This window comes from Crocodylus porosus, unplaced genomic scaffold (genome assembly GCF_001723895.1).
Source record: "Crocodylus porosus isolate Cpor-Errol unplaced genomic scaffold, CroPor_comp1, whole genome shotgun sequence".
Classification (NCBI taxonomy): Eukaryota; Metazoa; Chordata; order Crocodylia; family Crocodylidae; genus Crocodylus; species Crocodylus porosus.
In genome coordinates this window covers 12921486-12935001 of record NW_017728907.1, presented here as the reverse complement: position 1 = coordinate 12935001, position 13516 = coordinate 12921486, and the positions used below count along the sequence as shown (strand labels likewise).

Here is a 13516-nt window from a genome sequence, read left to right as displayed (position 1 = left end):
GACGCTGGCGCTGCTGGCGCTGCTGGCGCTGGCGGGCGCGGGGCTCGGCTTGTTCCAGATCGTGCAGCTGCAGAAGGAGCTGGCGGAGCTGCGGGAGGTAAGGCGGAGGGAGGGAGAGAGGCCGCCCGTGGCGGGGCTGCGGGAGGCAAGGCGGAGGGAGGCCGCCCGTAGTGGGGCTGCTGGGGCCCTGATGCTGTGGTCCCCTGCTGAGTGTCCCCTCTTTCTTGGCAGGCCACCAGCCCCGGGCACCTGCCCCCAGCTGCGGAGAAGCACACAGGTGAGAGCCGCTGGGCCAGGGACGGCTGAGCCCTCGCCCGCTCCGGGGGTGAGCCGGAGCCCACCGGCAGCAGGACGTCACCCAGCTGTAGTCCCTGGGGAGCCTCCTGCCGCCTTCTGGGCCACAGGGCGGGCTTCGCCCTGGACGCTGGCCTGCTTCGGCAAGGACGTGCCTCCTCGCTTTGGCCGGAGGAACAGGTGTCCCTTTGCAGGTCACAAAGGAGTGGGGATCCCGGTGCTTCTCTTCTGCGTGAAGGAAGTGTCCCCAGTGCAGACAGGCCAGGCAACCACTGATGAGAGATGGGCCCAGCCCTGAAAACCCAGGAGCAACCGAATCCTGACTTGGATGCCAGCCCTTTATGAAGCTTGAGCTTCATTAATGAAATGTCTGGCTTCCTTATATCTGGCCCCAGAGGAATAGACTTCCACCTTCAGCTCTCTCTGTGCAAAAATGAAGCTTATTTTCTACCTACAGGGACTTTTTGCCATCTTTAATTTTCCCTGAGCCTCAGGAAGGGCATGCTCACCCAGAAACTTGCAGAAAAAAATCATTTTTTGCAGTTTTTTAGTTGGCGTAATGAAAGGTGTCATCTCTGAACCAAGAGGTCTGGAGTCTTACACTTCTTTTTGTCTCAGACCAACCCTGCTACAAATACATCCCTGGCTTCCTTATTATACTATAAGTGATGCATGTAAGGAGAGAGGGGTGCCTAACACTATTATTTGTCTTCCTCCTCCCTGATGGTTATTTTTTTCCTTTTCCCTTAAAGTACAACATAATTTTCTTAAGTGTCTTCTGTATACGTTCCATTGGGGTAACCAAAATTGGCCAAAATTTTCCTGAGATTTGAAGAATGTGGTTTCAATTAAATTGAAACTTTCCATGCGAACATGTAAATTTTCATGAAACTTCATGCCAGGAAAAAAAAAAGCAACCCTTTTTTGGGAAGGCTTCCTTGGTTCTTTGCTCCAAAATGACTTTGCATTTTTCAAATTTGATTTTTCCATCATGAATTGCAAATTGAAAATGTATAGACAGCCGAATCCAAAAATGCTTTTTAATTTTTTCTTTAATGAAACATTTTGATGCATCCAAAACAATTTGTGTTCCCCAAAATGTTGTTTTCTGAGACATTTTGAAATGTTTTTGGTTTTGTTCTGATGCAATTTTGAAATTGGGGAATTTCTGATTCCCCCACAGTTCTAGTTGTAACGTAGGTTCTTTATCAGCCTTTGGGGGTGAGGATTGGCTGCTTAATTCAGTGCCTTGAAGAAGGTGACCCTACTTTTTCCTTGGGTCTCTTGGCACAGCCATAATCACAAAGAACAAATACTGATCCACAAATTCTTTAGAATTAAATATTACAGGGGAAATAGTACCCACAAGTATCTGGGTCCCTATAGTGCACATCTCCTTTGGAAAGATGTTGCCAAAACTAGCCAACCAGGGGCACTTCAGTCTCAGTGCACTTTTCTTGCACTGGTCACATGGTCAACTGACTCAGCTCTCCATTAAGTCTAAATCAGACTGCAGACTCTTCACCTAACACAGAGTTTTTCCAGTTGCTTGGTATCTTAGGAAACTTATCTGCTTTTGCCTTACGTTTTTACAGCCCCCTTAAAATTTTATGCTACCTCCCTTTGTAGCAAAGACTTAATAGTTAAGAGCTGTGTATAAGAAGTCCTCAGACGGCCTCCCAGAGCTAGAAGTTGCAGGAGCGTTGACTGGCACCTTGAATCTGCTCATTGCAATTGGGACATTAGTCTTTGGCCATAATAAACTAATCATAGATCATTTGTGTATTGCTGCCAGGTCATTTTTTGGTTTTAGCAGCTTGGAAGAGAGTTTAGTTTATTATTATTAATGATGTGGGCTCATTCTCTGCATGGACTATGAGAGTGATTCAATCAGAAAAGCCCAGAAGTGCAGCTGTTTGTGCAATGCTGTCGTGTAGCATTGCACAAAGCCCAAATCACAAAGCCTTGTCCCCTTCATGTATTTTTTTTCTAACTTATTCTGATCCTTCTATCGTAACAGTCCTCTCTTTAAACTTCCCAGGCTACAGTATTCACCTGAATAGTGTCCCACAGCAGATAGTTCCATAGTTAGTAATGCCTTGCGTTATCTATTCCATAGTAAATCTGTTTCTCTCTAATTCCATGGGGAGTGTCCCTTTCTAATGTCATTTCATTATCAGGTCCTCTTCACAGAATTTGCAGCTAACTCCTTCTTTATTTTAATGCAGGGCTTCCAAATGCAACAGAAAAGATCGTGGAAAAGAAAGAGGTCAGGAAAGCAGTACACTTAACGGGTAGGTGATTGAGGGCAGAGAAGCAACATTTGCTGTGTATGAAGAAATTAAACTTCACAGCACCCACTTCTGAAGTCAGTGGGTGTAATTTCCATTTGAGAGATGAAGGAGCTGAAGTTACGTGATTTGCCCAAATGACTTTCAGTGGGGACTTGAAAACCGTTAGGCATATGTATTCATCTAACAGCTTCTTGTTCATCTTTGTTTCTAGGCAAATCTGGTCAGAAAGGCCTTCCTCTGGAATGGGAGGCCATCTATGGACATGCCTTCACTTCCAGCATTCAGTATAAACAAGGAAGCCTGATGATTAATGAAACTGGCCTGTACTTTGTGTACTCCAGTGTGTTCTTCCGAGGCGAGTTCTGCAACAACCAGCCTTTGGACCATACTGTTTACAAACGAAACCCAGGTTATCTAGGGAACCAGGTTTTAATGGAGGACAGAAGAATGAATTACTGTGCAACTCAGAAAATGTGGGCCGGGAACAGCTACCTGGGGGCATTGTTCAACCTCACCAGAATGGACAGGTTGTATGTCAATGTCTCCAAAATTGCTCTAGTTCATTTTGAAGAATCAAAGACATTTTTTGGTGTATTTAAACTTTAGGGATTACTCATTGGTGTGTGGCTTTCAGCAAATACACACGAGGGACTTCAGCATTCACAGGAGCTGCGCACTAGCAGAGGGTCTTACTGCAGGAGGCCCCTCAGGAAACCACCATCAGGCCTTTGATACCGGACAACTGAACTGACTCGAAAAAGGATTTAAACCTGATTCTTGGAACTCACCCTGAATTGTCCTAGGACAACCCTAACAGAGTAGCAGGAAGAACTCCAGCACCACAGAGGCCTCTTTTAAACTCACTACTTGCTCAAGAGGAGCACTTGCTACCTGAGAAAATGCAGATGCACTAGGCCAGATTCTGTGATAATCCAATTTGCACCATGTGTACCTACTGAAGGAGCCATTAGGCTCATGGAGAGGCTTTGTGGATATTTCTATTTGTGTGCAAGAAAGTATGTTGGTTGTGGGTTTGTTTTTTCTGTTTTTTAGTGTGGGTGTATGTGAGTGGACAGGGTTTATATATGTGTGTGTGTGTGTGTGTGTGTGGGAGATAGATGGAAGCGGTATGAAGTCTGGGGTCTTTTTTATAATCTTCCTGGTTTGCTGAAGCCCCCTCTTACTCATTTGTTCTCCAGCTGAATTTTTTTTTTACTCGGTGCCCTAGCAGAACTCACTGACACTGTGGAGTTTTCTGCCCAGCACAGGCAGTGATTGTTGATTATATAGTTATGTTATACATGGGCATATAGCACCTTTAACCCTTGCTCTTGCATGTGCTGCAAGTATTTGCAGGGTGTGTCTACACAAGCCGCCCAGTGCAGTTGTTACTGTGCCGTTATTTAGTACTTACATAACCAGGTTCTAAATTACCATGATGACTATGCAGTGACTGGAGTTACTGTGCAGTAGCATCCCAGCACTGTTGCCCAGTGATGACTACTACGCAGTAGCTCATAAGTACTGTGCAGGAGTGTTATGTCATGCCTGGTGATGCATCTTGTGTAGATATGCGTGTGGGGGGGTTAACCGTAGAAGGGTTTTTAGAAAAAGAAAAGAAAAAAGAAAAAAATTCACCCCCCAAAAGTCTTTTTCCTCCTATTTGATTTGGAGAACTTTGACTTATTTCCCAGGATCACATTCTGTTCTTGGGCTCTTATAGGTAGTGTCTTACAGAGGAGGATATTAATAAATTACCCAGAACATTTGGTATATTGAAAAGGGGAAGGAAAGACGGGTGAACCTCCTCTCTGACTGCTTCTCTTCCATACACAGCACTGCATCATGTACTTGGGCGTATTCCAACAGTGAGAAAATGCCTTGGGGTAAATGAGGAGCAAAGTGTCTTGGCTTTTAAACCCAGAAGGTCCATTTACTTGCTGTTAGTAACCCCTAAAGTCAGTAGAGAAGAAACTGGTGTGAATTTGGCCCATAACAATCTATCACTATTGAGGGTTTTGTGGAAGTCCCAGTTCCCCTTCATCCTCCCATAGGAAAAACTGTGCTCCAGTTCTGCAGCTTCCTCCTGTTCCCTTCCCCCTCCCCAAATCTACCTCAGCACCTTCCTTAGCTCTGGAGACTTTCTGGTCCTGAGCCACTTTAGACCTCAACCTTCACAGCAGGGAGCTATGTCCCTGTCTGCACTTTCCTCTCCTTCCCAGTTAAATCCTCCCAGCCCTCTACAGTGCCTCCAAGTTGCCCATGCCAGTACTGCAAAGGCTGCAGACACCCATTGGCTTCCTTGCACAGCCTGGTTACCTCTTGCTTCATCTTCCCCACTTCTGTGTGTCAGACACATCCCACCCCCAGCTCTGTGACTCACTCAGGAAAAAACGGGTATATGACATTTGACTCTCCTGGTACCCAGTAGTGCCCAGAGAGGGTGGAAAGTGAAAACCAGGCCTTGCCTAACATGCTGCAAAGAAACATGGTAACTTGAGCAGAAAAGTAACTATTGATGCATTCCTTTTAATATATATTTTATATATCTATAATGTATACTATTAATAAATAATATTTTTATATGTGGAACGGACCTCTTCTCATTCAGGAGGGTGGCAACTTGGAGTTTGATAACTAAGCATTAAGCTTGCTCCTCCACAATGATTGTAATTGAGAGATTAAATCTGAGTTTTCCTCATATTCAGGGAATGGGGGAAGCAAAGGTGTGGATCCTCTCTTTTTTCCCCAAATAGTTTATTGTAAAGGTGGGATTAGCTCAGAAGTCCAGATCTTTGTTCAAATTACGGCAGTCTTTTCAACTCCACAACATCAGAGTTGGATGCTGTGGATCCAGTGTTTTGGCTTGGTCCATTAGGAAAACATGGGCGAGGTATGACATATGGATAAATCACAGTTTTGCAACTTAAATCATCCTTAAACAACTGGTTTTGCGATTTTTTTGTGGAAATCATGAAAAACAAGGAACTCTGCAGTCGCCATGAAAAATGGCATTGGCTGTGATTTCCCAGATCAAAAAAACCAAAACCTTAATAAAAATAAGACGCTGGCTTCCCAGTGGGAGCCAGCAGTCCTCACTGCTGCTGCTGCGACCCAGCCATGCACCTGCCTGGGAGGGGAAGGCACTAGCTAACGGGGTGGCACGAAGGGCAGTTGCCCCTTGTGCCTCTCTGTCAATCAGCACCAAAGGGCAGGGCCACATGAAGGGCAGCCAGCAGTCAAGGTGGTGGCTGCCTCATGCCTTTCAGCCAATCAGCGCTTGGGGGCGGGGCCGCCATGAAATGACTGTGAAATTGGCTCTCCCGGCTGGGACCAAGCTGCAAAAATTGCTTTCTCTCACTATGACTTAGGTAGGTGCCTATATTTGGATTATGATCCCCTAGAAATGTGAGGAGTTTGGATCCAGGGATTTGGTTCAGTCTTGGCAGTTGTAAGCGTTTAGGTGACCAGGGCATGAAGGTGGGAACAGAATTTCGATAATTGTGGGGGAAGGGGAGGCACAGGGCTGCTGTGTGAATCGGGCACAAAGACTGGCAAGCGACAGAGAAGCAGTACTCAGGGTAGCTGGCAGAGGATGTACTAATAGGGGGCTCATCTCACAGTGCATCTTGAACTGGGAAGGGAAGGGAAGTGGATGAAATCAAGGAAGAAAATAGGCTTAGAGCTCCAAAATATGAGGCCCCACATCTGACTTTTAAACACCATGAGATATGGGAGTGGAGAGGGTTTCTGTGGCCTAGTAATTTAGGGCACTGGCTTTAAGGATCAGGAGACTTGGCTTCTGTTTCCAGCTTTGCCATTAACCTGTGGCATGTTGCAGGCCCAGTCATGTCCTTACTCTGTGCTTTTCCTTCTCCCCTACCCCTTTATCTCTCTTGATTATGGGCTTTTTTGGGTAGGGAATGTCTCTTACTTAACACACTACACTTAGCCTAGTGGGGCTAGCTGTGATCTCACTTGGGGACTCCAAATGCTGCTATAATATTGCTAATTTTACATAGGACCCCAATGGACCCCATGCAGGAACATCCCTTCCAAGCGGAGGCTTGTTTCCTTTCATTCTTCTCCTTTCTCTTTCCTAGTCTGAAGTCAGTTTAACAACTCTGATCTCAGTGTCAGCTTCTGCATTGCTCTACCAAAGTTACTATCTTTAATTAAAAGGGCTTCCTTTGAATTTCTATGCCTTGTAGACAGCAGCAGTTCCCACACTGTAGCTCAAGGGACACTGGTGATGATCACCTGGCGTTTGCATGGTGTTGGCTTCTTCTCTTAAGATCATAGGAAAATAGGGCTGGAAGGGACCTCATGAGGTCATCAAGTTCCAGCCTCCTGCTCAAGGCAGGATCATCCATGATGAAACCATCGCAGTCAAATGTCTGTCTCAGCGATTCTTGAAAATGTCCAGAGTCCACAAGATCTCTAATTAGTTTGGTCCAATGCTTAACTACTTTCATAGTCAGTAAATTCTTCCTAATTTCGAATCTAAATTTCTTCCACTGCAGGTTGAGGCTACTGTTTGTAGTCCTGTCTCCTATGGCCACAGAGAATACTCATTTCTATCCTCTATCACCCCTAGGATATTTAAAGCCTGTTATCAACACCCTTCTCCCCAGGTCTTCTCTTCTTCAGACTAAATAGTCCTAGGTCTTTCACCCTTTCTTCCTAAATCATGTTTTTCGGCCTCTGATAATTTTTGTCTCTTTCTGCTGAACTCTTGCTAATCTGTCCCTGTCTTTTGTGACGTGTAGGCCTCAAAACTGGACACAGAACTCTAGGTGAGTCCTCACCAGTGCGTAATAGAGTGGAAGAATCAAATGCCTTGATTTGCAAGTGACACTCCTGTTAATATAACTCCATATGCGTTTGGATTTGTCTACATCAGATCTGTTCAATTGGCAGACTTGCGGGGGAAGGGGTTAACATGTGGCGCCTGAGCTCCCAAACAGCTACTGCCAACCCTATTGCTTTGGCTGCAGCAGCATCCAGGATCTTTGGGTATCCCCCTTCCTCACCTGGATGGGATAGTGTGGCTTGGCAAAGCTTGTGGTGCTAAGGGAGCCAGCAGCTCAGAGTTTCTTTGGTACGGTGCCACAGGATGAGCCCTCAGGTTGATGAAGGTGAAGCAAGGTGCTGTGCTGTGCTGTGCATGGGGAGCGGCTGTTTGCGCACACAGTGCATTAGGGTGCAGGAGTGCCTTGTGTGCAGTGCAGCAGGGTGGGGAACATCTGTTTGTGTGCACAATGCAGCAAGGGGAGCACCCACGCACACATGCATGCACAGGGTGTACAGCTTGGAAGGCTCATGGTCCCCTGCTAGTGCTGCCCCTCTGGTGTGCATAGCCCCCAGCCACTTTGAAGTTGGACAGCCCTGGTCTACATCCTATTAAGAGAAAGCTTAAAATATACTAAGGATTTTTCTAATACCACATATCCATGTGAACAGTAAGATTCCTGTAGGGCTATCAATCTTGCCTGGAGAGTACCACAGTACACGGTGTCCATGTTGCACGAGGTTTGAGATCCTCTAGGTTAGTCAACAACAGAGAGACCCCTTGTAAAGAATGATCTCTTTTGACATGGTAGAATCTGTTATGTGGTTTGCCCTTTGCTTGATTCTAGGAAACACGCTTCTTTGAAAGCTAAAGTGTACAAGTTAGTATATGCAGCAGATAGAATGTGGTCTGAGAGAGGTATCGTTCTTATCTGCTGTAGCAGGTCATGCTTACAATGGGAGGGTGATCTTAGTGTGGGTGAAATAGCTTGCTGCTTGGTACCCAGCCAAGTCTCCAATGGACTGAAAGTTGTTACCACTTGTTGGTTGCTTAGTGATTTCTTGTGAGTTGATGACATCCGCTTTGTTCCTAGCGGGCAAGTGTCCATATGATAAAACACCCATATGACCCACCACTGCAAGCCTCCTGGCTGTTTCGGCCATGGAGACCATTCCTTTTCACATCTCTAAAGAAATGCATGCTGTCTTCCAGCACCATATTCATGCAAACCTGTAAACATAACTAAATACATGAACATTAACATTCACACAGTACCTCTCATCCCAAATTTGCCCCAAGCTTCTTACAAACTTCTACACATTTAGCAAGCAGTTCACCCAAACCTTCTAAATGCAGTCAGCTCTAGTAGGATACGTCAAAGGTCTGTCAAAGTGGTCCATCCAGATAGCTGTTGCTTCCAGAAGTTTCTGCAAGCAGTGGGCCCACACCAAGAAAGTGACATGGTTAGCATTGGGTCTGGCTGCCTTTGGCTTCCTAACCAGAACAGCCAAGTACCTAACTATGGTGGGGTGACTTGAGGGTGGTCTTCACTACTAGCCTGGCATGCAGCTGGAACTCACATCCCTGGATCTGCAGCGAGACGCTTACCTGCTCTGTCACAGTACGCCTGGTGCAAGGGTGTGGCTGTTGCTATTAGCATATAACAGTGCTGTACAGCAGTTTTAGAGAGGATGTGAAGGAAACCAGATTCCAAGGTGGGGATAGAGGACATGCCTTTCCAGCTTATGACCAGGTACCAGAACCAATCTTCCTACACTTACAAGGTGTGCTGTGAGAGGCTGCTCCGATGCATTATAATTATTTAAAAATTGCTGTGTGTAATGCTGTAATCACAGTGCATTGGAGCAGACTCAATTAATTAATTGAGTCTGCTGTAGTGTGATAATTACCACACTTCTGCAGGCTCCAGTGTCTCAAAATGGTGGCGGGGGCACTTTAATTAAAGTGTGTTTGATAAACTTTAGTTAAAGTGCACCCACTGCCATTTTTTAACGTGCAGGTATACTGATACTTGAGATGCTGCGAGTGCTTTAATTAGAGTGACTTTTGGAGCCACTCTAATTAAAGCATCCTCCCCACCCCAGCTCCTGTAGCATGTGTATAAATGGTCATTATGTCTGTCCCCAGCAGTGTAATGCTAGGTAATGTTATGCTTGGTACTGACTCAGAGAAGAATAATTGTTCTTTGTTGAATCACTGGTATGACTTTGTTCAGGACCCAGGGTTTTCCCATTGAGATCTCTGCCTCAAATACAATAGTAACCAGGGCAAAACCCCTGCTCAGAGGTTCCTTTAAAAGGTTCAGAGATCAGCATATTTTCAAAACAGAATGAAGCTGGTGAGAATCAGGAGTAATAATAGTTTTGAAAAGGAGGAGTGGAGAAGCTACTACCCCTCAACATGCCCCAATGGAAGTGGGGCCTTATAAATGGAGCAGAGAAATCAATGATATTGAGGAAAAATCCCAAACCCTTTTGAGTTCAGATGAGTGATGGGAATAGATTTTCTTCCCTGACTATTGTCCCTGTTATCTGCACAGAGGTGATTAACTGTTAGTTTTGAGTCAGGCAACAGGTAGGGCTGGGTGGTACCTTTTGAAGACTAGTTGGTTCAGAGAGGCATGGGTGGTCACAGGCAACAACCTACTTCATCAAATGCTGTGAAAGGACTGGCGGAAAGAAAAGATTTCACCGTTGGTTTCGGAAATGCACAGAAGCCCATGGCAGAACATTTTAACCTCCGTAGACACCCATTACTGACCTCAGAGTAGCTGAGGTCAAAACTTTAGAAACCAATTTGAATGTGAAATTGCAGGACTAGTTGTTAACTCAGGCATCCCTCTAGCTAAGTGTCTTGTTCATCTCAGTTGATCTAATCAACCCATTTACTATCCCTTTTAGCAGCATCCCCTCTTCCTGGCCCTGTCCCTTTTCTTTTTATATAAAATCATGTCTTTCTGTCAGTCCATTCACAGCATTTGATGAAGTAGATTGTTGCCAATGACAGCTCATGCCTTTATGAACAAGTTAAAGGTACCTCCCTGCCCTACCTTTTGCCGTGCTATCTGAGAAACCAGGGCTCCTGTTATCCTCCTAAAATCAACTCCTCCCTGAAATAGAAAGATTGTACTCCCTAATCACCAGGGATCTTGGTTTTCTCTGTTTAAAAATCACAAATTCTCTGATAAAAAATGCCAACTTCTCTGATTGAAAAAGCCAAAACCCATGTTTTTCTGTGATCAAAATGAAAGGCCACTAATATCTATCTATCTATCTATCTATATATATATCAATTGAATACAATACTTTATTGATATATTTACAACTTTAAAGCAATTTGGAAGCCTACAAGTGCCTCAGTCATCATAATAAAATTCTGAATGCTCTCTCAAATCACAAAGTCTTGTCCCTTCATGTATTTTTTTCTAACTTGTTCTAATCCTTCTATAGTAACAGTCCTCTCTTTAAACTTTCCAGGCTACAGTATTTACCTTGCTGGCCATGGCAGCATGGCACTCCCTCCTAGGCTGGGTCCTGCCTACTGGGCTGTGAAGGCGTCTCCTGCCTGGAGCTGGTCTGACTTGGCTGCAGCCCTGTGCCTTGTGCCCCCTGTGGGCACAGAAATCTGTGGGGGACACATATATCCCCGGTTTCCCACTTGTTGTCTGTGTCCACCCTGCCCCCACTGACTTACCTAGAAGGAACTGCGGGAGCTGCTCTTCACCACATCGCCTGGCTGCCACATGCATGTATGTGTGCGCACATGCATGTGGTGCCTTCTGCATCCTGCTGCCCCCCCACAACCCCTTGCAAGCTGCCAGCCCACAAGGGGAAACCTGTGGTTTCTCATGATTTTCTCCTTTAAAGAATAAAACCTGTGTTTTTCTGTGACAAACGTAAAACACAGATCCCTCCTAATCCTTGGGAAAGTAGGAATTTGTCCTGCCTAGTAGCAGCTAATTTCTCCCACATTCTGACCCAACATTTTTTGAAGTGGAAGCCTGAAGCCAGTGGCCTGATAGTCAGAGCCCTGGAGTACACCCACAACTCCCTCCTCCAAGGACCTAATAACTAAATATGGATCTAGGCGCCCAGCTTTCACCATACAGTTTTGAAAATATTGGCTTCTGCATTGTTCCACAAAGCCCAACTAATGCTTTCCCATATGCAGTAGATGAATATACTGGGGTAAAGAAAAAACATGAGAAGAATTAGCTGGGGCATGCTGTATATCTTTTTTGCCAGTTTCTGGATTCCTTTGAGGGGAAGAGAAAGGCACATAGAGCACTTACACACATGCAAAGAGCCTGCTCCAACACTCAAAATCCAGCGCATCAGAGCAGACTTGATTAATCAAGTCTACCGGAGCACATAAATTGATGTGCTCTGATAGCCTTGCACGTCATGTGTATCAGCAGCAGAGCATGCCTCAGCACTGAGGAAATGGTAGCAGTGTGCTTTGAACTAAAACACAATTGATGTGCTTGACATACGCTTCTGACACAGCCCCAGGTGCTTTTAATTAGCACAGCTCACTAATTAAAAGCACCCAGTGCCGAGTTGGAAACGCATGTAAAAATGCCCCCAAAAGGAGTACCCACCAACTGGAGTCCAGCTCAAGCCCAGGTGCTCAGTGACACAGTCTAATGACCCTCTTATATGCAAATCTCTTAGGACTTGATTCAATAGAGCAGGGGTTCCCAAACTGGTAGGTGTTTCCCTGGGGGTACATAAGACATCTCTGGGAGGTACACAGGAGAAATTGTGTAATGGAGGATTTATAGTTTCATAATAGCTAGGGTCAGGAGGGACCTGAACAGACCATCTAGCCTGACCCCCAATTTGCATTATAATAATAATTGGCATTTAAGGGGTTAAAATATAAAATGTATTGTAGGGGTAGATGGGCAGGTGGTGAATCTGGAAGGGGATACTGCAATAATTAAAAGTTTGGGAACCTCTGCAATAGAGCAATTAAGCACCTGGCTTCAAAGTGGACTCTGGAATAAACACTTGAGTCCCTTCCCAACACAGTGTGCGAGGAGCAGAACTGGGTCCCCGGTGGCCAGAATGCTAAGCAGGGAACTGACCTGGTCTAGTTAACAGGAAATGCTGAGGACACGGCTGGATCTGCAATCCTGCCTCTCACTGGGCCTTAGGTACTTCACTCGGGGCTATGTCTCCATCTACCTGGGGGGCCCTACACTGATGGCAGACACCTGTGCCTTTTCTTTCAGAGCTGAGCAGGGCTCATTCATTTCTTTTAAAACTAGTGTGACAGGCTAGCTGGCAGTGACTTAGCTGAGGGGTTTTGAAAGGGCAAAAGATGATGGAGGACTTGGGATTCCCTTTCCTCACCAATCAGGCCCCAGAGACTCACCCCTCATGTCCCCTGATTGGCTCCTTGGGTCACCTGGAGGGGGATAAAAGGGGCAGCCTGGCTGACTCAGGGAAGACCATGGAGGGAGGCAAGGAAGGGGATTCAAAGAGCTGAGCCAGTGGGGCAGGAGCAGTGCCGCAGAAGAGCCTGAAGGAGCGGGACCTGCAGGCAGCAGTGGGACCCTCAGCAGCATGGCGTGTGGCAGGCAGGAGAGGCTCCCTGCTGGGCTCCAGGGTCCCCTGGGAGAGGCTGCAGCCAGCAGGAGAGGCTCCCCTGCTCCAGCAAGGATCTGAGCAGAGACCTGAGGGCTTCCCAGCTCTGCTTCCAGCTCCTCCAATCTGAAGCCAGACAGCTGACATGAGGCCAGGGCTCCGGGAAGGTCAGGACCTCTAGCAGTGTAGTACAGTACCAACACTGGTGGCTGTGTGGTAGTGTTTCTGCACACCATGTGGAGATCTGAGTTCAAGGCCTAGCTGGGGTGAGTGAGCTACCAGGGAGGAATTCTTCTTGTAGTAGAAAGGGGCCACTGTGTCCTTTCTCCGCCTCCAGGTACCTAGGCCCTATATTCCTTGTCATTTGACACTTCGTATTTTGTGCCTTTTACATTTCACCAACCGGTATTGTTTGTTCTGCTGTTCACGTTTTACATTTTGGTTAACCTTGCCTTTTGCCAACTGGATGAATATGTCTATGATTGTAAGTGTCTAACCTTTGTCGAATCCTGTCCCTTTGGGGC

At 46.0% G+C, this 13516-nt stretch overlaps 1 protein-coding gene across 1 annotated transcript in view; it reads left to right on the top strand.

The window, feature by feature from the left end:
- Window positions 1-5171, top strand: part of FASLG (Fas ligand) — an 8994-nt gene extending 3823 nt beyond the window's left edge. Inside the window, exons 3-6 of the mRNA XM_019530577.1 lie at window positions 3-97; window positions 232-277; window positions 2523-2588; window positions 2800-5171. Coding sequence (XP_019386122.1) covers window positions 3-97; window positions 232-277; window positions 2523-2588; window positions 2800-3194 — 602 coding nt within the window. The 3' untranslated portion in view covers window positions 3195-5171. The remainder of the gene's footprint in view (window positions 1-2; window positions 98-231; window positions 278-2522; window positions 2589-2799) is intronic.
- Window positions 5172-13516: the final 8345 nt, after the last annotated feature.